At 38.8% G+C, this 24,406-nt stretch overlaps 1 protein-coding gene across 4 annotated transcripts in view; it reads right to left on the bottom strand.

The window, feature by feature from the left end:
• Nucleotides 1–5,063: 5,063 nt before the first annotated feature.
• PIK3R4 (phosphoinositide-3-kinase regulatory subunit 4) overlaps nt 5,064–24,406 on the bottom strand; it is a 62,932-nt gene continuing 43,589 nt past the window's right edge. For all 4 annotated transcript variants that reach the window (XM_070433381.1, XM_070433382.1, XM_070433383.1 and 1 more), the window contains exons 14-20: nt 17,401–17,565; nt 13,386–13,597; nt 11,584–11,715; nt 8,002–8,102; nt 7,436–7,524; nt 6,399–6,507; nt 5,064–5,623 (exon numbers count right to left, since the gene is read on the bottom strand). In XM_070433381.1, coding sequence (XP_070289482.1) covers nt 5,453–5,623; nt 6,399–6,507; nt 7,436–7,524; nt 8,002–8,102; nt 11,584–11,715; nt 13,386–13,597; nt 17,401–17,565 — 979 coding nt within the window. In that variant the 3' untranslated portion in view covers nt 5,064–5,452. The remainder of the gene's footprint in view (nt 5,624–6,398; nt 6,508–7,435; nt 7,525–8,001; nt 8,103–11,583; nt 11,716–13,385; nt 13,598–17,400; nt 17,566–24,406) is intronic.

A 24,406-nucleotide genomic window follows, 5' to 3' on the forward strand; every position in this document is an offset into this window, starting at 1 on the left:
TATACCTTGTAGTATAGTTTGAAGTCAGAGGGCATATCTCCAACATCCTTTTTTTTTTTCCTTTGCCAATTCAGGGTTTTTCATAGATTCATATAAATTTTGGGATTGTTATACTTCTGTGAAAAATGTCATTGGTATTTTGAATGGGATCACATTGAATCAATAGACTACTTTGGGGAGCATGGACATCTTTACAATATTAGTCCTTCCAATCCATGAGCATGGTATGTCTTTCCATTGATTTGCATTTTCTTCAATTTCTTTCATCAATGTTTTTCAGAGTACAGTCTTTTAGCTCCTTGGTTAAATGTATTCCTAGGCATTTCATTCTTTCTGATACAATTGTAAATGGGATTGTTTTCTTAATCTTTTTCTGACAGCTACACAAACACAACAGATTTCTGAATATTAATTTTGTATCTTGCAACTTTAAGTATAGGTATCTTCCCTCTATAGTCACTTGAGAATTTTTATCATAAGTGAATGTTGAATCTTGTCAAATGCTTTTTATCTATTGAGATGAACATATGACTTTTATCCTTCATTTTTATTCTTGGTTTTGTTAATGTTGTGTATCATGTTTACTGATTTAGAATATAGAACCATCCTTGTATCCCTGGAATAAGTCCCATTTGATCATGGTGTATGATCCTTTTAATGTATTGAATTCAGTTTGCTAATATTTTGTTGAAAATTTTTATATCTATGGCCATCAGGGATACTGGCCTATAATTTTCCTTTTTTTCTTTCCTTCCTTCCTTCCTTCCTTCCTTCCTTCCTTCCTTCCTTCCTTCCTTCCTTCCTTCCTTCCCTCCTTCCCTCCTTCCCTCCTTCCCTCCTTCCCTCCTTTCTCTCTCTCTCTCTCTCTCTCTCTCTCTCTTTCTCTCTCTCTTTCTCTCTTTCTTTCTAGTGTCTTTGTCATTGAAAAATTTTGGAAGTATTCCTTCCTCTTGAATTTTTTGGAATAGTTTAAAAAGTATAGGTATTTTTTCTTTAAATGTTTGGTAGAATTTACCTATGAAACCATCTGATCCTGAATTTTTTGTTTGTTGGAGTGTTTTTTTAATTACTGATTCAATTCTGTTACTTCTATTCAGACTGTTCAGATTTTCTATTTTTTTCCCTTGTTCAGGCTCAGAAGGTTGAATTTTTCTAGCAATTTATACATTTCTTCTAAGTGTTGAATTTGTTAGCATGGTATTCTTTTGATTCTTTGTATTTCTCTGGCATCACTTGTAACTTCTTTCATTTCTGATTTTATTTGGGCCCTCTGGTTTTTTTCTTGATATGTCTGGCTACAGGTTTATTAATTTTGTTTATCTTTTCAAAGGACCAGCTCTTATCATTAATCTTGTATTTTTAGTCTCTATTTCAACTCTAATTTTTATAATCTTCTTTCTTCTGCTCATTTTGGGCTTTGTACTTTTTCTAGTTCCTTTAGGTGTAAAGTTAGAGTGCTTATTTGGGATTTTCCTTGTTTTTTTAAGATAAGCCTGTATTGCTAAAAATTTCCTTCTTAAAACTGCTTTTGCTGCATCCCAGGGATTTTAGAAAGTTTCGTTTCCATTTTCATTTATCTCAAGATATACATTTTTAATTTCTTCTTTGATCTTCTTGTTTAAATGGCATTTTGTATAGTCTCCACATGTTTGTGTTTTTTTCCAGTCTTCTTCTTGAAATTCTAGGTTCAATACATGTGGTCATAAAATATAGCTGATATGATTTATCTTCCTGAGTTTATTGAGACTTATTTTATGGCCTAATGTGATCATGGAAAATGTTCCATGTGCACTTGAAAAGAACATGTATTCTGCAGTTTTGGGGTAAAATGTTCTATAAATACCTATCAAGTCCATCTTTTCTAATATGGGTCATTTAAGGTCACTGTTTTCTTGTTGACTTTCTGTCTGGATGATTTATCCATTGATGTAAGTGGGGTATTAAAGTCATCTACGATTATCGTATTACTATCAATTTGTATTGAATCAATGTCCTTTATGGCTGTTAATATTTGTTATATTTACCTAAATATTGTTGAATGTGTAAATATTTACAAATGGTAGATTTCCAAGATTGACCATTTTATCATTATGAAATGCCCTTCTTGATCTGTTTTTACAATGTGTTTTAAAATCTATTTTGTCTGATATGAGTATTGCTAACCTAGCTTTCTTTTCATTTCTATTTGCATGGAATATATTTTTTGCCACCCCTTCACTTTCAGGCTGTGTCTTTCAAACTATAGTTAGTCTCTTGTAGACACAATATAAATGGGTCTTATTATGCATTCGGCCACCCTATATCTTTGGATTGGAGCAATTATACCATTTACACTAAAATTATTAAGTATTTACTTATTACCATTTTGTAGTTCGTCTCTATTCCTTTCTTCTTCTTTTGGTTTCTTCCCTTGTGGTTTGCTGGTGTTATTTAGTGTTATGTTTGAGTTCCTTTCTCTTTGTCTTCTGTGTACCTTTGTAGGTTTTTGGTTTGTCATTACCATTAAGTTCATATATGTCCATATATATAGTAGTGTATTTTAAGCTGATAGATGTTAAAGTTTGAATGCATTCTAAAAATGCCCTCGTTTTTGCTGTCATAGTTTATATCTTTTTGTGTCCCATAACTACACATTATAGTTATAGTTGATTTTCTTTTGTCTTTTAACCTTCTTAATAACTTAAGTAACTTATTGCCTTTACTATATATTTGCTTTACTTATGCAATTTCTCTTTCATATATATTTTTTATTTCTGGTTATGGACTTTATTTTTCTACTTAAAAAAGATCCTTTTATATTTCTTATAAAGCCAGTGAGGAACTCCTTTAGTTTTTACTTATCTGGGAAACTTTATCTCTTCTTCATTTCTGAATAACAACCTTTCCAGGTAGAGCATTCCAGATTGTAGGTTCCTTCCTTTTAGCATTTTGAATATTTGTATATACTGTCACTCTCTTCTGGCATATAAAGATTCTGCTAAGAAATCAGCTAATAAATAGCCTTATGGGATTTCCTTTGTATATGACAGTGTTTTGGTGTGGTTCTCTTTGGATTCATTTTGTTTGTAACTCTCTGTGCTTACTGGACCTGGAAATCTGTTTCCTTGCCCAGGTTAGGGAAGTTTCCCCTCCCCCCCGCCCCCCCTTCTTCTGGGATACCCTGCAATACATAAATGTGAGTACGTTTGATATTATCTGAGATGTCCCTTAAACTATCCTCATTTTTTAAATTTATTTTTTCTATTTGCTCTTCTGATTGGATGATTTCCACTACCGTGTCCTTTAGGTCACTAATCTGTTCAATGTTATTTAATCTGCCTTTGATTTTCTCTAGTGGATTTTTCATTTCGGCTATTATAGTCTTCAGGTATGATTGGTTCTTTTTTTCCCCACCTCCCACAAGATCTGATTATTATATTTTCTCTTTGTTGAAGTTCCTCCTAATTTTGATGAGCATCCTTATGATTGTTACTTTGAATTCTTTATTAGGAAAAATTACTTAACCACTGTTGCATGAGGATTTTTATCTGGGGTTTTTCTTGTTCCTTCATTTGAAATATATTCTTCTATCTTTTCATTTTGTTTGATTTTCTGTGTTTGTTACTATGAATAGACAAAACAGCTCTCTTCACCTGATCTTGAAGGAGTGGCCTTGGGTAGAAACAACCTCTGTCTAGAATGCATGTGCTGGGTGATTTTGGCAGGCTGGCTGGAGCTGTATGGATATGTGGTGTCCTGGGTGCTGTCTAAGGAGGCCCAGGGTGTGGGCTGACCAAGGATGTAGCAGACATTTGCAGAGACGGTCTGAGTGCAAGGCCCTGGGCGGCCACTGGCCAGAGCTGCAGCAGGTGCTGGCCGAGTGGACCGGGTAGCTGTGGAGGCATTACAAGTCAGCTAGAGTGCTTGGACGTAGCTCCCTCCCATGCTACTAGGTATAGGGGGAATGTAAACAAAGGCATTCACTGGTACCTCCGATTCCACAGTGTTCCCACAGTTCCCCATCTGTTCAGCAAGCACCTTGGGGTAAGTAAATGGATTTTTTTCATATTATAGTCTTGGTACCCTTTAAATCACTGTTTTACCTCTCTCTCTCTCTCTCTCTCTCTCTCTATATATATATATATATATATATATATATATGTATGTATATGTATGTGTGTATGTATATACACACACACACACATACACACACAGTTATTATCCCTCCCTGAAAGTCACCCCGTTGGGGTAGGGTTCCCATGTCTCTGTCTTTCCTACCTTCTCTATGTGGTCCCTCTTTCATTTGTTGTGAAGAAGCTGTTCAATTGGCTCTCAGATGTTCTTCAGGAGGAACTGCTCTATATGCAGGTGAGTTTGGGGTATTTCTAGGCCACCATCTTGTACCCCTCTTCATTCCTGACCTTCTGAATGGCAGGATTTTCTGATCATTTTGTTGTTTACACCTTTCTAAACACTAAGTGTATTGAATCATGAACCCAGACATTCACTGAAAACTGTCATGTACCATATTACATAATTATAGCAATTTAAATTTTTGGAACATTTCTTAAATAGTATTTTCCCCAGACTCAGATTATCTATTCAACTTTTCAGTTTGAGAGACTCATGTGATTAATTCAAAACTTAAATATTTTGAACACTATAAACCCTTCTGCAAGTGGGTAATAATTAAATGTGGAAGAGAGTTCAGATATGTGTAGGAAGAATAATCAACAGCCTGAAGGGTATATTTTAGTGGGAAAGGCCAAGTTTGGCCTTTTAAAAATAAATTTATAGTAGAGCCTATAAAAAACCAGTAATGATGGCTAAGAGACACATTTTTCTAGAGCTGATACACAGAAGATCAATTCTACAGTATTAAATAACTAATACAGTAGACTATAAAACACACAGGAAGAAAGATGAGAGCAAAGTCCAGAGATTTGAGTGGAAGGCCTAGTTCTGCCACTGATTCTTTGTGACACCAAGTCCATTTCTTCAGAACAAATGTTGCTAGAGAGTGTATTCTTCTGCTAAGGTTTACCATTAAAAGCACCACCAAAAACAAATGAAAACACTTAAGATGCTTGAATGCAATTTATTGGCTGCTTTGAATAGCATTTTTAATAGCAAAAATGTGTTTACATTATAATAGCTTACAACCATCTTTTTTCAATACAAATTACACTGAGGTCGTGTAAGTCTTAGCATTTTAGATTCCTCACCTCTGTGACATACAATAAAAAGTCCCAGATACTATCTGGCTGATTCTCACAGAGGTATGCACAAATGTACTAGTCAAATACAACTTCTTTAACCACCTTGGGTGGGAATTATTTTTTCATGAAACATTAATATAATATAGACATGATTTTGAAAATTAAGCAAAGGAATCGATTCTCACTTTTCTCTAAATACAACTTTTCTCTTAAGCTACAGTATATTTATACAAATTATACAAATGACTAAGTTTTCATTTCCATACCTTAACAATCCCATCTCTAGAAGCAGTTACAATGAAGCCCTGTGTTGTCTGGAACGTGGCCACATCTGTGATGATATCATGATGTCCCACAGGCAGAGACTCTGGGCCCCTCCGAGGGGTGTCATCACTAGGTCCTACCTTCTGCTTATTCTGAATTTCCTGTTTCATGATTAAAAGTCAAGGAGAAAGCCAGAAGTTAAAAGCCTATCCACATTCTACCTTTTGTAAGTGTTCTTGCTTTTGGGATATGTGTTGAAGCTAATGTCTCTTATGAAGTAGCCATGCTTTCACAAATACACTGAGGGAAAGGAGTAAAAAGAGTCCAACATGACATTCTAGGTTTCCAATTAGACTCCATGAGGAGCCACTTACAAATACGAAAAATTATAAAAAAGCTAATCTGTGCATATTACCTTTTCTCAAAATCAAAAGGGAAAGCATATAATTAAGAGGTATAAATGACCAGAATAGGAAAGTAAAAACACAACAGATGTTCTGCATTTCTAAAGCTCACTATTTCTGGTCATGAAGGAAGCACACTTTCATTTATTGGGCACTTACTCAGGCCCTTTCAGGCATTTATCTTATTTGAAGTTTTTGTCTAAATCAAGAACACAAGCTTTAGAGTCCCAACATTTAGGTTTGAATCTCACCTTTGTTGCGTATTTACTAGCTGGATGATCTTAAGGAAAATAGTAAGACAACTTGATAAGGAAGTACCTTTAAGGAATGAGCAAGTTATAAAGTGCTTACTTCAAGTTGTATACTTATATATGCACTTTTGAAATGTTTATTTTCTCTTAGCTTTTCTGTATTTTAAAAATTAATATTTCTTAAACTTGGAGAAATACTGTCACACTCGGCCAAAGCAACGCAATGTTTATGAAAAGCATTTTTATACCTACAAAAGTTGAAGGAAAAAGACTGCTAGTACCTGGACAACTTCAGTGCCTTCAATTATTTTCCTGTAGTAGGACACTGATGGAGAACTAGTACTTCCTGCAACAACATAGGACCTCTCTGGGTAAGCCAAGTCCCAAAACCTAGGGAAGAGGAAACGAATGGTGATAATCTTTGAAGGAGAAGGGGAGGAACTAATATTGGCTTACATTTATCAATGTATAACTTACTTTCTTTTGCATTAGGAAAATAGATTTTTCTAGAACTGTATAAAATTAGTTACAAATGAAGTATTAATAGCTAACCTTGCAAGATGTGGATGACTTTTAAACAATACCGTAATGCTAAAATCCTATATAATAAAAGGCTAATATGCAAATAGACCAAATGGCAAAACAATCCGTCGCTACAACACGTGCTGACCACCAGGGGGCATGTGCGGAACATGGTGGGCCTTGGCCTTGGCAGGATGGTGGAGCAGGTGAGTGGGGGCACCAGACCAAGGCGGGGCGCCGGTCGCTGTCATCGGGGCAAGCCTCTGGTGGTTACTGAAAATTCTCTGCTCCTGTGTGCTGTGGTACCGCCCGGTGCTCGCACCCACTGCCAGTGCTGGCCCCGCAACAACCACTTGCACCTGCTGCTGGTGCCCAGTGCCAGTCCCAATCACTTGCTGCCATCAGCAGGTGCTAGCAGCAGCTGCCAGCCCTGATAGTCCCTGAGGGCTTCTCCACTTCCCCATGCTCCTGAGGGGAGATGGGGCAGCAGCCACTTGCACCCCCTGATGGTGCCGGCCCCAACTGCTCCGCGCCATCAGCGGGTGCGAGCGGGGCTGGTAGTGGGTTGCCAGTAGTCAGGAACAGGGGCCACGGCAGGAGGACGGGCCGAGACCCACCCTTGTGCCTACCACAGCCTCACGACCGACCCACAGTTCCTTTCAAGGTGCACAAATTCATGCACTGGGCCCCTAGTATATAATAAACCACACCCCAGTGTTAACTTTAGTATCCATCTATATTTTATTAACCTTCCCCTTTTAACTGTTGCAAAAGTGTTCTTTATCAGATACTATACCTTATTTTCATGTCTGAACCAGCTGTCAGCAGAATAGGATTTCCATCTGCAGGACTACAGTAGATACCATGAACACTGTGAGAAGAAGGCTTAAAAGAAAGAAGTAAGTCAATTGTCAGGCTTTAAGAGACCGATTATGTTATGTCTTGTATATTTCTTTCTTTGGGACTTTAAAATGCATTGGCTTTGTATCATCCTAAATAAAGAGGCAAAGACTGTTCAGCTTCCTAAAATTTTCTATTTTGGATCAACAGGAGAGAAAAAAATCTTCCCTACCTTTATTGGCAACATAGAAACAAAAGTGTATATAAGAGGGTCATGTTCCATTTTTTAAATGATCTGAACATCAATCTGGGCTTTTCCTATTTAACCCAGATTTGTACTGGGGTTCTAAAGAGATATCACAAACTTTATGGAGCTAGTAACCAAAACTCCCAAGGAAATGAAAAGCACCCACGCAGCAATGGCCACCTAATACTTAAAACATAACCCAAAAGCCCAACAGATCATGTTTGGTAAAATGTCTGCAATTGTATTGGCCTTTATGGTAAAAACTGGAGTCAAACCTGTAACTCAGAAAGCGGTGGTGCACTACTGGCCCAGAGAGTGAATCTTCTGTCGCCTGTCTCCATGTCCCACATCGACACTTCATTGTTGCCCTGAACGGCTAAGGGAAACAAAGGCCAGCACCATTACTCAGGTAAGAACTCTGCACTCACATCTAGGCAGATAATCCAAGTCAGCCTGTACTCATTTCCATTTTTTCCCATCCTACAAGAAATGCTCACTAGCACTTTTAAATGCCATTGTGACCCTGTCACACTAGAGTGCAAAGAGATGTTTTTAATAGCCTACCAGTACATATTTACTGGAGTCCAACAAAGTGGGGTGGAAAGTCAAATCATAGATTCGCCAGTCTGGAAGTAGAGAAAAAAATATAGAGAACTACGAAGTTCCACCTGAACTCAAGAAAGGAAAAGATAACATCCAGGAGTAAGAATCTAGGCTGCCGAAACTGGTTTGGCTCAATGGATAGAGCATCAGCCTGCGGACTGAAAGGTCCCAGGTTCGATTCTGGTCAAGGGCATGTACCTGGGTTGCGGGCACATCCCCAGTGGGAGGTGTGCAGGAGGCAGCTGATCGATGTTTCTCTCCCATCGATGTTTCTAGCTCTCTCTCTCCCTTCCTCTCTGTAAAAAATGAATAAAATATATTAAAAAAAAAAAAAGAATCTAGGCTGCCTCGTGGAGATGTCTACACGGGGACTGAAAGGACAAATAAAGCTGGACTGATATAGGTGGCCTATAGGTAAATCATTTCAGGCAGAAAAAATGGGATGAGGAAAAACACAATTGGTCTGAGTGAAGCTCATTTGTGATAGGAGTGGGAGATGACAGTAGAAAGAGAAAAGGTGAAGAAAGATTACAAAAAAAGAAAACTGCAGGCCTGAGAGACATCCTTTCGGGGTTTTGAGCAGGGGGAATAATAATACCCAGCCATCATATTAATTGAACCAACAATATTTACTGTGAGCTAGTCATTGTCTAGGCACTGATGAAAAGAAGGCAAACAATTTCAAATCATTCCCTGCTTCACAGCACCCTCATGCTAGTGGTGACAACAAACCACAAATATGCAAAGGCCCTGAGCAGGAATGTGCTTTTAATTCAAGGAAAGAACCAGGAAGCCAGTGTAGCTGAAGCAGACTGAGCATGGGAGATCAGTAGAAAATGTGCAGTAGTCTGGTCGCTTTCCACTCGCAAGTTGACCCACAGGAACCACCAACAGGCTCCTGTGACTGCTGGCTTCTAGATGGTTTGGGCCTGTGATAAGGTCAATGGCACCTCAAAATAACCAGGTCCTAGTCCCGAGCCTATGGATGTTATTTTATATGGAAAAGTGACTCTACCGATGTGACGAAGGATCTTGAGACAGGGATGGGTGGTTATCCTGGATTGTCCAGGTGAGCCCTAAACGCAAACACAAGTGTCCTTATAAGAGGGAGGCATCCTAGCTTTGAGGATGGAAGAAGGAATCACAAGCCAAGGCATGTAGCTTTAAAAGCAGAAAAAGGCAAGGAAATGGATCCTTCCCTAGAGACTCCACGGGAAATGTGGCCCTACTACCACCTTGATTTTGGCTCAGCAAAACTCATTTCAAATTTCTGGGCTCCAGGACTGTTCGAGAACAAACACTGTTTTAAGCTACGAAGTTAGTGGTAATTTCCTAGAGTACTCGGACACTAATGCACACCTACACGGCCCCCCAAGGGATCAGGGATGGGTGAAAGTCAAGTCAGTCACCTCAGGCTGGTTGTATCCCTCCCCTCAAATCACTACTCCTCTCAAGGGGGCCTTTTCTATTCAACTTCCTTCCAAATTCCAGTAACCATTCCCTTCCACCTTCCACCGCTAATCTGCTGGTACCAGCCCTGTTTTATTGCATGTTCTTTTATAATGCCTCTATTCCCACACCTTTATATACAGTTCCTTTGGAAATAAATCCTCCTACTCGGGCATGCCCTCTGTTTCCTGTTGGAACCCTGACTGATAAAGGTCAGAGAGGCAGATCTCATAAAGCCGCAGGGAGGAGTTTGGCTGTTACTTAGGATGAGAAGCCACTGGACGGTACTGAGCAGAAGAAAGGACAGTCTGAAGAGGTAAGGATAAAAGCAGGGAGTTACAAGGATACTGATGCACAGGGACAAGAGATTATGGTGGTTTAGACTAGGGAGAGAGTGCTGGAGACGGTAAAAAGGGGTCAGATTCTGAATATCTTTTAAGTTAGAAATATATGATTGGCTCATGGACTGAAGTGGGCTAAAGGAAGAAGAATCAAGCACAACACAAGGCTTCTTTCTGAGCAGTTAGCATAAAAGAGCTGCCGTTTACTGAAGGAACACTGTAGGAAGAGCAGGCTGTCTCTGAGTTAGAGGAAGTGGTGAGGAACCTGGTAGAGAGGAAACAAGTGTTCAGTTTGGACATGTCAAGTTTAAATTAAGATGGCTAGCCAAACCGGTTTGGCTCAGTGGATAGAGCGTCGGCCTGCGGACTGAGAGGTCCCGGGTTCGATTCCGGTCAAGGGCATGTACCTTGGTTGTGGGCACATCCCCAGTGGGAGATGTGCAGGAGGCAGCTGGTCGATGTTTCTCTCTCATCGATGTTTCTAACTCTCTATCCCTCTCCCTTCCTCTCTGTAAAAAATCAATAAAATATATTTTAAAAAAAAAAAAAAGATGGCTATTCAACCTCTTAAGGGAGATTTTAAATAGACAAATATAAAAGTTTGAATAGATTTGGTATTTAAATATTGCATAAGATCACGGAAGGAAACCAGTGTAGAAAGAGAAGCGGTTGAGACCAAAGACTGAGCCCTGAGGCAGGCCACAATTTAAAAGTCAGATGAGGGGGAACCAGCAAATCAATAAATAGGCGAACCAAGAGAGAGATGTCCTTGGAATCAGGTGGGTATTATAGAAAGAGGAAACAATCCACTGACCAAATGATAAGTCCAGTAAGAGGCGGGAGGAGTGATGGCCACTGAATTTGGCAGCATGGTGACTGACAGCAGCAGCGTATGAGATGGACTATATGTATGAGAAGGGACCAGAAAAAGCCTAGATTCAAGAGGACCAATGAGGAAACATTAGAATAACAAGACCTATATTTATCAAGCACTATTTCTGCCCCAGGCTATGTGTTTTATATGTGTTATCTCAAATTCTGCTAGGTAAATTTTTAACCACATTTTACAGATGAGGAAAGTGAGTTTCAAAGACCTGCCCAAGTATTCATACAAGAAAATGTGAATGCTCAATGAGGGGAGGGAAGAAAAGGAAGCTTGTAAGAAGCATAGTAGAAACAGATCAATAACAAATGATAACAAGGATGAATCAAGATTTCTAGGAAGATGGTGGCAGCTTTAACAAAAATAAGAGATATAAGAGAAAGAAAACAAAGGAAGGGGAAAAAGCGACAGGAATGGAAGGTGATGAGATTATTTTTATTAAACAATAAGTATGAGTAGTAGTGAGATATCAGTGGTGGGAACTTCAAAACAACAAAATCAAGTATTCTGTTCATACGTAAAATAAAACCTCAAGTAAGAACATGAGCCTTGGCAGCACTAAGAAAACACTCCAATGGTACCTGCAATCACCCAGGACTGATGACGGGGGTGCATTGAGAGGCGTCTGATCCGAGCCCTGGAAGGATGGCAGTGACTGGAAATTGGCAACTGAAACCTCATGTCCCAACAAGCCATGGTACCACTGCTTGTACCTTAAAGGAAAAAAAAACAACACCAAAAAAAAAACCCAAAAGATTACCATCTAATAATTAAAGCATATCAGGCTACATTTATACAAATGGTAAACAGCATTAATGTATGAATATATTTTAAAACTGAGTCACTGAGAAAAAGACTGTTGTCATGAGGCTGTCTCTCAGTTTCAAACCACCTTTAAATAACAAAAGTGTTTATCACAATACTACAGAAGTGTCTAACAAATGTGAATTGAAATGAGTAATTCATTAATTACTGACACTGTCATTAATGGCCAAAGGCACACAAAAACCCAGAAAATCTAGAGGAACCAAATTGAATTTGATACTCAGAATGTTCAGAAGCCTTAAATAACCAGAGGTGTTTTGCTGGCATTCGATGATGATCATACCAATCCACAATGGCAAGCAGCTTTGTAGCTATCCCAGATTTCAATAATTTCCATGTGCCCTTTTCCACAAAACATTCTGGAGTCAGGTATGGGTGTCTAATCATAGCAGAAACTGGCATATGTTCCTGCACATCTGCCCACAACAACAAATCCCACAGACAATGCCGCCCACCCCAGAAGAACGTCTACCCTACTACTCAGCAGCTGATTTTGACAGAGGCACCGAACATATTCTTGGACAGATCTTCAATTCCACAGGAGAGACTGGGGGGTGGGAAAAGACAAAAGGAACAGCGGGGTCCTTTTGTTTGTCACCCTGGCCCATACCAGGGCAATGGCTCAAATGACCACAGGTAGTAATGGCTACCCCCTCAAAGCTGGCCTGGGTGCCTGAGAGAGAGAGCCACTGCCATTTGCTAATACACTAAGTGTTGAATATCTATTCTTCTAAGCCTGGCATTACATATTCCTGTACCTGTACATTTATTCACACAAAAGGCAAAAAATAATGCACTCCATATAAACTCTACAAAAAGTAATAAAAGGGCAGATGTTTCACAATCATAAATACAAGTCAGGGAATCTAAAAACCACAATTCAAACAGCAGATTATAATTCTTCTGAAAAAGTACCAAATGGGGAAAAGAAAAACGATGTAGTACCTTCTCAAGGAGCAGGTTCAAAGTTCTATGGAGGGAAAAAATGTGAAACTACAATATGGCAAAGAAGCAAGATCACATGGTACATCTCCAGCCTTCGAGGAAAAGGAGGCAGAAGGAATAATAAGGCAAGAAATCATTCAGCTCTTCTGCACCAGGCACAGTAATAGATACTTTCACCTCATTAATAAATCCTCAAAGCAGCCCCCAAAAGGATTAGCCCCTTAAAGGATACTGAGACTTAGAGGAGTTAAGTAGTTTGCCTGAGGTTATTGGAATTTAAGAGTCTGCCTAAAATGAAATGCTCTCATTCATAAACCAAGCCTGCTGCTTCCCTGGCAGAATAAGAGAATGTCAGCCAATCTGATTGCTATAATGATTATAAAGAGGCTCATTTAAGAACAAAGAGAAAAAGGAAATTGTCTTATGCATTCAGATACATAATTTCACTCTTTCTAATCTGTTTTTTAATGAATAAAAATTAAATTGCAAGTGCTTATAACATAATAATTATGAAAAGAAAAGACAGGAACAAAAGAGAAAAAGCTTTTACAAGGAGGCAATCCAGACATCAGTGGCATTCAAACCTCCGTCAAGGATTTGAGAGTGAGCTTACCAATGCAAAGCCAGCACTGGTGGATGTCCACAGCAAAGGAAGTTATGAGGCCTGACTTCAAGTCGTGCTTTAATGTCCACGCGTTGCTAGAAGACCTGAGGTCCCAGCCAACCAGACAGCCATTCACAGTGGCATAGGCCAGAACGGACTGCGCCCCAGAGTTGAAGTGATGCATATCCACAACACAGCCATCCTCCTTGGGGTCTAGAATCCTAAAGAAATACACAAAACAAAAGGCCATACCTTTTCCAGTCTGAAAACATAGTACCAGTCTCCATTAAGATGAATTTATATTTTAATCATGGTCAAGACATGAAAACTATGACCTATTAGAACAATGATAGCTGAGGCATTTTTAAAAAATTATTTTAGACTTACAGAAGAGACGCAAAAACAGTACACAGAATTCCTGTATATCCTTCACCCAGCTTCCCCTATGTCAATACCTTACACAAAATCATAGAACTTTTATCAAAACTAAGAAATGAACATTGGTACAATACTAGTAAAGTGCCAAATATATTAGGGGTTCATCAGTTTTTTCTACTAGTGTCTTTCAACTGTTCCAGGAGCCAAACCAAAATACCATATGGAATTTAATTGTCATTTCTCCTCAGTATTTCATTTTCTTTCATGACCTTTTGGAAGGCTACTAGTGGGTTATTTTATAGAATATCCTTCAATTTGGTTTACCTCATGTGTTCTCACAAATAGACTAAGTTTATGCCTTATTGGGAAGGAGACCACAACAGTGACATGCCCTTCTCAGTGTATATTTAAGGGAGTACCTGTTACTCATATGTATTATTGGTGATGTTAACCTTGATCATTTAGTTAAGGTGGTATCTGCCAGGATTGTCCACGGTACCTTGCTATTTTCCCATTTATAACTATAAGTAGAGGCCTGGCGCACAAATTTCTGCACCGGTGTGGTCCCTTGGCCTGGCAGGAGATTGGGGCCGATGCGGGCTGGCCAGCCAGGGAGGGACTGCGGGAGTGCTCCAGGGAGTGTCCGGCCCTCTCGCCCCAGTCCCAATCGGCCGGACCCCAGCAGAAAGCTAACCTACCAGTCAGAGTGTCTGCCCCCTGGTGGTCAGTGCACGTCATAGCGACTGGTTGAGCGGTCGACCAAACAGTCAACCCATCAGTTGGACACTTAGCATATTATGCTTTTATTATATAGAACTAGTCAATATTTAATGGTGACTTTCTATTTCCTTCTTTCTGCATTTATAGATTAGAATTATTCTATACGAAAGAGTTGTCACTTCTATATTAATTTATTTGTTCACTTACTTATATCAGTATGGACTCAAGGATATTTATATTATTATTTGAGTTATTACCCAATACTATTGTGATTTTTTTAAATTTAGATATAGTAAAATTCACTTTCTGTGGTATATGGTTCTATGTGTAGCCATCCTATGCAAATATATATGCAAAAAAATTTTTAAATAATAAATTAATAGCCACTTATCTTCTACCACAGAACCATAGAGAATAATTTCACACCCCAAAAAGTGTATTGTGCATTCTCTTTGTACTCAACCTAATCTCTTTTCCTCCTTATAATTTTGTTTTCCTGAATGCCATATAATTGGAAACATACAATATATAGCCCTTATGTCTGACTCCTTTCATTACAAAAAAGGATTTTAAGATTCATCGATGTTGTTGCATGAGTCAATAGTTTACTTTTTATTACTGATGATAAAAGTAACACTCTAACCGGTTTGGCTAAGTGGATAGAGCGTCGGCCTGCGGACTCAAGGGTCCCGGGTTCGATTCCGGTCAAGGGCATGTACCTTGGTTGCAGGCACATCCCCAGTAGGGAGTGTGCAGGAGGCAGCTGATCAGTTTCTCTCTCATCGATGTTTCTAACTCTCTATCCCTCTCCCTTCCTCTCTGTAAAAAAGTAATAAAATATTACTGATACCTTTTTATTCCTTTTTATGTACTAATCCATTGAATGGATATAACTGTTGTTGTTTTTTTAAGCTTAGGCATTTTTAAACTAGAAAGAATATCAAACTTACTGGCCAGCCTCCTTTATCAGTACATATGCTTTTGCACACACTAACTTAGTTTTCTCTCTTACATCATGAGTCAGTCAGCAAACATTTTCTGTAAGGAGCCAGATAGTAAATATTTTAGGCTCTGCAAGTCACATACATCTGTACTACATGTTCTTTATTTTGTTTTTTTACAACCCTTTAAAAATACAGAAATCATTCTTAGTTTATGGGCCATATTACAGGCTGTAGTTTGCCGACCACTCTGTCTTAGATAAATAATTACATTCACAAACATTCTATTACAAACTATATTCCCTCTAAAGCAATGATGAAAGTCCAAATGCCAAATAAAATGTGTAAAGGTGTCACAAATTCATGATAACAGTTGATCTGATTGAATGAAGCAAACAAACAAAACAAAAAATAAAAATAAAAGGAGTCATGGAAAGGTTTCTTTGAAACACACTATTGTCAGGTACAGTGAAATCTAAATATCCTGGCACAATCTCCCAATCTAGGTAGTCAGTGTTTGTTTAGGGAAAAGACATAACATGCATACTGAAAAGCACTAAGAGCTGAGAGAGATCCATGCACAGACTGAGCATGTCAGTGTATGTGTCCTGCCAGCACAGTCACCACACAACACATTTTCCCAATAGCTCTTTGTTACTTTACATGGAACTCAATAGGTATATTGCTGTACAGTCATCCTCTGCTGAAACAATTTTAAAGAAAACTGGCTGATAAGAGTTTTTTAGTTAAATGCCATATATAGTATGTCCTACACAAAAGCTGGCTAAATCTGTTTCATGAATGTGTCAAAAATAACACACTTTTAATACAAACAGACAATAAGAACCTAGGTGATCCAACAAACATCCTTTTTCTGCCTTAACTACCTCAATGGGCATGACTTATTCTCCACTTAACTGTAAGCATCTGCTCATTCTGCTTTCTTCCCTATGGCCCACCACCTCTGGCGGCCCTGCCCTGCTTTGGCTGGCTAGCTTACATTTGGTCTCATCTCTTCCAGGCCTTTTTTTCTTATTCCCTGTAACATGGCACATTATCACACTGCATTGAAATCATCTGTTCATTGGTTTCTTCCTCCCATAGACTGTAGTTCCTTAGAGAGCAATAACTTATTTTGTCTTTGGAACCCTCAATGTGTAGCATACTGGTCAGTTGAAAAATTGCCCTCCTTTATCTTTAAATATCTTACTTGGCAAATGTTTACTCTGTAGGCAATCATGATTTATAAGTACTGAAGGAACTTCTTAAATAAAACCAGCCAGTATTTTGTTTTAAAATGATAAGCTAATCATCTGAAAAGCTACACTCCATGTTCCCATCAACTTCAGAAGTTTTAATACCAAGTGACAGATGACATTTGAGTTTTCTTTAATGAAGAACACTCATATTCTCAAAATCAGCTAGCCAGAGTTCTGCTTTTAGTAACTGAGAGATAAGATGTAACTGATAATTAGATTATTCAGTTACATTCCAGACCGGAATGAGCCCCAAGTTCAAAATTGCCCTTCTGATCTTTTGACAAGCTGGCAGAAAATAAAACATGCGACATAGTTTTCTAAAACTACACGTGATAGCCGAAACCGGTTTGGCTCAGTGGATAAAGCGTCGGCCTGTGGACTGAAAGGTCCCAGGTTCGATTCCGGTCAAGGGCATGTACCTGGGTTGCAGGCACATCCCCAGTAGATGTGCAGGAGGCAGCTGATCGATGTTTCTCTCTCATTGATGTTTCTAACTCTCTATCTCTCTCTCTTCCTCTCTGTAAAATATCAATAAAATATATATAAAAAAAAAAAAAATTTTAAAACTACACGTGATAAAGATTTGAGTTGGAAACACAACTGTATTTCACGTGCGTAAAAATAGAAGTGCAATCCTCAGTTGATCCAAACTACATTGGACAGGGAGGGCTAAATTACCCTAGGGCTCTAAACGCAGTTAAAAAAAACCCCATGAAAGATAGATACCTGCTTTGTAGAGGATGAATTTTAGGAGACTTGGGCAACTTAGAAGCCTCGATTCCAAGAAGCTGGACAGCACCATTATCAGACGCTATGGCCAAGTAGTGGGAACCCTGGCAGAAGGTGAGAGTCTTGACATGTCCTCCAATTCGGCTATATGTAAGAATAGATCTGCACACAAAAAAACAAAAAACTAGGATTGCATTTCTGAAAGGCCACAAGAGCATCATTATTGCTAATATTAAATAAATATCCATGACATTAACAAAAAAGTACTACTTTGAGGTCCATACATCTCCTTGATCTCATAACAAAAAGTACCACTCAAAGGCACAAAATTGCCTTTTCTTCTGATAATTTCAAATGGCTATCCTGCCCTAGCTGGTTTGGCTCGGTGGATAGAGCGTTAGCCTGTGGACCAAAGGGTCCTGGGTTCAATTCCGGTCAAGGGCACATACCTCGGTTGTAGGCTTCTCCCGGCCCAGACCCTAGTCAGGGCTTGTGCAGGAGGCAATCAATCAATGTGTTTCTCTTACATTGATATTTATCTCTGCCCTTCCCTCTCTCTTCCACTCTCCCTAAAAACTAATGGAAAAATATCCTCGGGTGAGGATTAAAAAAATAAAATAAAAAGGCTATCCTCACACACTTCTATCACAGAAAGACTATTCATCCTTCTTTCCAATTGGAACTCCCATACTTGTGGTCCTGATGCAGTTCTCCTTCCACTCCTGCAAAACCTTAAACCCTACTCTTACACCCTTTCAGTTACTCTATAATCCCTAAGCGCAGCCTGGCACAGCAGGAAAACACTGGCATGGAAGCAAAGAGCTGAGTCCACTACTGACTACCTATATGATTGTGGTCAAGCCACTTAACCTACTCTGTGCCTCAGTTTACTCATCTACAAAACAAGGACTGCCCAATTACCTAACTGGGACATAGTGAAGCTCAAACTATAAAACATTAATAAAGGCAAAATATAATATTCAGTTTCTCCTGCACACATACTGTCTGTCCTCAAGCTGTCTGTCCTCCTTCCTTATATTCATTGCCAAAGTTCTTGAATATCTGATCTACACAGGATGCCTGCCCTCCATTATTACCAACTCCCTCCTTCATTACCCTACACATAGGTTGCATACTCACCCTTCTAAGGGGCCCATACTCTGAAAGGTCTCAAGCCCTAACCAGAAAATTTATTAATCTCTATATTTGTAGTTTATTTCATTTTACTATACAAGATTATACATATTAAATGTACAAAAATTATTGAAATACAGAAAATAGAGAAAATTAAAAACAATTCTATCACCAGAGGAAAAAAAACTATTAATATTTTGTTACATATCATTCCAAATGATGTTCTATGCATATTATAATATATTCGTATTTATTTTAAATAAATATGGATATTTTATATTTTTTACTAATCACATCTCTCTAGTTTACTTTTTCTTAACAAGTTTTGTTGAAATACAGTTCTCATACCTTAAAGTGTGCAATTCAGTAATTTTTAGTATATTCACAAAATTCTACATAGATTATCAGTATCTAATTCCAAAATATTTTCATCATTCATAAGAAACCCCTAAAGAAAGCCACCTCACACCACCAACATTCACTCCCTTCTTTCCCCTCCCCCTTAAATTTTCTATGAATTTCCCTATTTTGAATATTTCATATAAATGCAACCATGCATTATGTGGCCTTCTGTACCTGGCTTCTGTTTTCAAAGGTTCATCCAAGGTTCACCCATTTCTTTTTATGGCCAAATATTATTCCCTTGTATGGATATACCACCTTGTTTATCCATTCATCAGCTGATGAACATTTGTGGTGTTTAGCTACTATGAAAAATAGTACTATAAACATCTATAATAATAAAAGCATAATATCTAATTAGACCGGACGTCCTTCCAGACAAAGCCACAGAGGGCGGGGGCCGAGGCAGAGGCGGCAGCGGGCAGGGGCCGGGGCCAAGGCCCTTGCACAAATTTTGTGCATCGGGTCTCTAGTTTGTGTATAAGTCTTTGTGTAGATATATGTCCAAAGTAGTGCCTACAAGGGCCCACCAGTATGGTAGATGAGTAAAGAGAGCCAGGGACAAGGTAATGGGAGATATGGAAATGCCAGTATGCTCAGTCTCTCCCATTTGTGTTTCTCTCTTTCTCTCTCTCTCTCTCTCTCCTCCCTCCCTCAATACTAAGATACAACTTAGAAACCATAAAATTCACTCTTTTTAAAGGGGTTTATAATATAATCACTAAGTTGTGGAACCATCACCATTATTTAATTCCAGAACATTTTCCTCATCCAGAAAGAAACGCTGTACCCATTAGCAGTCACTCCCCAGTGTTCCCTCCCAGTTCTTGGCAACTACTAATCTATTTTCTGTCTCTATGGATTTGTCTATTCTGGACATTTCATATAAATGGAATCATATAATATGCTAGATGGCCTTTGGATCAGGCTTCTTTCACTTAGCGTAATGTTTTCAAGATTTATCTATTTTGCAGCAAGTATCAGTATTTCATTCCTTTCTACTAGTATTGCTAAGTAATATTCCACTATATGGATATACCATATTTGGTTTATCCATTCCACAGCTGATAGACATTGTGGTTTCCACTTTTTGGCTATTATAAAAAATGCTGCTCTGAACACTAGTGTATAGATTTTTGTGTGAATATGTTTACAGCTATTTAGGGTTTTTATACCTATGAGTGAAATTGCAGGATCATCAGGTAACTCTATGATTACCATTTTGAGAAACTGCCAAACTGTTTTTGCAAAGTGGCTACACCATTTTACATTCCCACCAACAATGTATGGAAGTTCCAATTTCTCCCCATGCTTTCTAATACTTGTTATTGTCTTATCTTTACAGTCATTCTAGTGGGTGTGAATTGGTATCTCATTTTGGTTTTGGTTTGCCTTGCCCTAGTGACAAATGATGTGAAGTACCTTTTCATATACTTTTGGGTCCCATTTGGAGAAAAATATATTTGAATCTTTTATTTTTTTTTTATTGTTGCTTTCTTATTGAGTTTAATGTGTTTATTGAGGTGCATGTGTTTGTAATTGTTATGTTTTCCTGAGGCACTGACCCTTTTATTATTATAAAATGTTCTTGTCTCTAGTAACAATTTCTATCTTAAAATTTATCTTGTCTGATATTAATATAGTCTCACCAGCTCTCTTAGGTACTGTTTGCATGGTATATCTTTTTCAGCCATTTCACTTTCAACCTATTTGTGACTTTGAATTAGCACAGGAATATCTTGTTTTTTCATCCTTTCTGCCTTTTGTTTATGTTTAATGTGAGTTCCAATAAGGCAGGATTTATGTATGACATTTTGCTCTTTGTTTTCTCTCCCTTACATGGTTTTTGTTGTTGCTGTTCTTCTGTTCTTCCGTCACTGCCTTCTTTTTTGTTAAAAAGATATTTTCTAGTATCCATTTTAATTCCCTTGTTTATTTTTTAGTGATTATTTTTAGATTTTTATTTTTTAGAGTTTATTTTTTAGTGATTGCCCTAAGAAATACAATAACATCTAAAAGTGATCAAATTAATACTAATTTAATTTTATTAATAGACTAAAACTTTACTCCAATATATATCTCTGTTCCCTGCTCCCTTCTCTGTACTATTATTGTCATAAATTATTTATTTGCATAAGCCCCAAAATACAGTTTTACAATTTTTCTTTATAGGTCATTTTTAAGTTACTAGGTAAAAATAGTTACAAAAAATAATTTATATTCTCATATTTACTTATGTATATATTTTTTTTCAGTGCTCTTTATTTCTTCAGGTAGGTTCAAGTTACTGTCTTGTGTCTCTTCCTTTCAGCACAAAAGATTCCTTTTAGGGAAAATCTGCTAGCAATAAATTCCCTGTTTTTATTTCCCTTGGAATGTCTTCCTTTTTTATTTTATATATATATATATTTTTTTTTTTCTCACTATATAATTATTGTTTGACATCTTATTCTTTCAATACTTTGAATATATAATACCACTGGCAGCCAGTTTCCATCATTTCTGGTGAAATGTCAGCTTTTAACCTTATTGAAAATCTCTTGTATATGGTAAGTCACTTTTTTGTCTTACTGTTTTCAAGATTCTTTGTCTTTCAGTGGTTTGCTTATCATGTGTCTGTCATGGCTCGCATTGATTTTCGCCCTACTTAGAATTCATTGATCTTCTTAGATATGAGGATTAATATTTTCAATCAAAGCTGGCGAATTTTCAGCCATATTTCAACTATTCTTTCTATTCCGTTTCCGTTTTCTCTCTCTTTGCCTTTTGGAACTCTTAGTATGTGTATTAGAGGCCCAGTGCACGAAATTCAGGCACTCGGGGGAGGGGGGGGGAGGGTAGGGGGCCCTCAACCTGGCCTGCGCCCTCTCGCAGTCCAGGAGCCCTTGGGGGATGTCCGGCTTAGCACTGCTGCAGAGGCAGGAGAGGCTCCTGCCACCACTGCTGCACTTGCCAACCTGTGACCCTGACGTCTGGCTGGGCAGCACTCCCTCTGTGGAGCACACTGACCATCAGGGGGCAGCTCCTGCATTGAGCGTCTGTCCTCTGGTGTTCAGTGCACATCATAGCGACCGTTTGTTCTGCTGTTCGATCAATTTGCATATTACCGAGAGAAAGACAAGTACCACATGATCTCACTCATATGTGGAATCTAATGAACAAAATAAAGTGATGAACAAAACAGATCCAGAGACATAGCAGCATAGAAGAGACTGTGGAAAGAGATCAACCAAAGAACTTGTATGCATACTATGCATAACCCATGGACAAGGACAATAGGGTGGTGAAGGTCTGGGATTGGGGGGGGGCGGTGGGCATGAGCTAGAAGGAGTCAATGGGGGAAAAAGGAGGGCATACATAATACTTTCAACAATAAGAATTCAATTTTTGGAGGAATCGAAGATGGCGGCATAGGTAAACACCGGAGACTGCCGCCGTGGACAACCACTTCAAAAATACAACTAAAAGTCGGAGCGGACATCAACCAGAACCACGGGAAGGCTGGCTGAGGAGAGACTCTTCAACTAGAAGCAAAAACAACAGCATTCCGACGCTCAGCGGAGGCGCAGTGTGGAAAATTTAAAGGTACGGCGGTGCGGTGGTGAGGGTGCGCGTGCAAAGCGGGCTGGCGGCTGAGGGCGAGATTGTCGTTTTCAATCAGGAGCGAGTCTCAGACTCTGGGCTACAGATCCGGGCGAGTCTCTAGGGACCCAGACTCAAACGGGAGAAGCGGGACTGTCTGGCTACGGCCCCTCCGAGGTTTGCAGCGATTGCTGGGACAGAGAGGCAGAGCCCCTGGGGACGGACTGAGAGCGGCCATAGCTGCTCCCTCCCCCCGCCCTGTTGAGCCCGCCCCGCCCAAACCCTGCGCACAGCCATTTGCCGATCGCCTCAGGCAAGGGCTGGACTAGCGCCTCCCCTGAGGACTGAAGTTTTCCCACAGCTGATTTCCACAGCCAGTTGGCCTGGTGGTCAAATCCCTCTAGTGTTAACTACAACAATTAAGGCTTGGCTAGAACAAGACTGCGCACAGAGACCACAAGGGGGTGCACCAAGAAAGCATAAAAGATGCGGAGACAAAAAAACATGACAGAAATGGAGGATATGGAGCTAAGAATCGCAATTTTGAGGGCTTGCCATAAATTTGTGCAGAGCCTCACAAAAACTAATGAGACCCTCGATGCTACGATAAAGAAATTACAAAGTAAGCATACACGGACTGAAATAAAGAATATTATACCCAATAGCAGACCAGAGGAGCACAAGAATCAAACCAAAGATTCGACAAAAAACACCCAATTGGAAAAGCAAAATGAAAAAAGAATCCGAAAGTGTGAAGATAGTGTAAGGAGCCTCTGGGACAGCTTTAAGCGGACTAATATCAGAGTCATTGGAGTGCCAGAAGATGAGAGACAGCAAGATATTGAAAACCTATTTCAAGAAATAATGGCAGAAAACTTCCCCCACCTGGAGAAAGAAATGGACTTACAGGTCCAAGAAGCGCAGAGAACCCCAAACAAAAGGAATCCAAAGAGGACCACACCAAGACACATCATCATTAAAATGCCAAGAGCAAAAGACAAAGAGAAAATCTTAAAAGCAGCAAGAGAAAGAGGCTCAATTACCTACAAGGGAATACCCATACGACTGTCAGCTGATTTCTCAACAGAAACTTTGCAAGCCAGAAGGGAATGGCAAGAAATATTCAAAGTGCTGAATACCAAGAACCTACAACCAAGATTACTTTATCCAGCAAAGCTATCATTCAGAATTGAAGGTCAGATAAAGAGCTTCACAGATAAGGAAAAACTAAAGGAGTTCATCACCGCCAAACCAGTATTATATGAAATGCTGAAAGGTATCCTTTAAGAAGAGGAAGAAGAAGAAAAAGGTAAAAATACAAAGTATGAACAACAAATATGCATCTATCAACAAATGAATCTAAGAATCAAGTGAATAAATAACCTGATGTACAGAATGAACTGGTGACTATAATGAATCAGGGACATAGAAAGGGAATGGACTGACTATTCTTGGGGGAAAAGGGGTGTGGGAGATGCGGGAAGTGACTGGACAAAAATCATGCACCTATGGATGAACTCAGTGGGTGGGGAGTGAGGGTGGAGGGTGGGGTGGGAGCTGGAAGGAGGGGAGTTATGGGGGGAAAAAAGAGGAACAAATGTAATAATCTGAACAATAAAGATTTATAAAAAAAAAAAAAAGAATTCAATTCTTTTTAAAAAAAGGAGACGTCAGAGTGATAGCTAGTGTCATTATGCTTCTACGAGCATTGGCTATGTTTGAAGTCTTCTATTTTTAAAAAATGCATTGTACGTGTACTTAAGTACTGGTTGATGTGCAGACCATGATGTGAAGTATGCACTGAATGAAATAAACAATATTTTGTATTTAAAAAAAAAAAAAAAAAAATTTGCATATTACCCTTTTATTACATAGGATGTTTGTA

This window comes from Myotis yumanensis, unplaced genomic scaffold (genome assembly GCF_028538775.1).
Source record: "Myotis yumanensis isolate MYYU_CA2020_CCGP unplaced genomic scaffold, mMyoYum1.0.hap1 SCAF_14, whole genome shotgun sequence".
In the NCBI taxonomy this organism is placed as follows: domain Eukaryota; kingdom Metazoa; phylum Chordata; class Mammalia; order Chiroptera; family Vespertilionidae; genus Myotis; species Myotis yumanensis.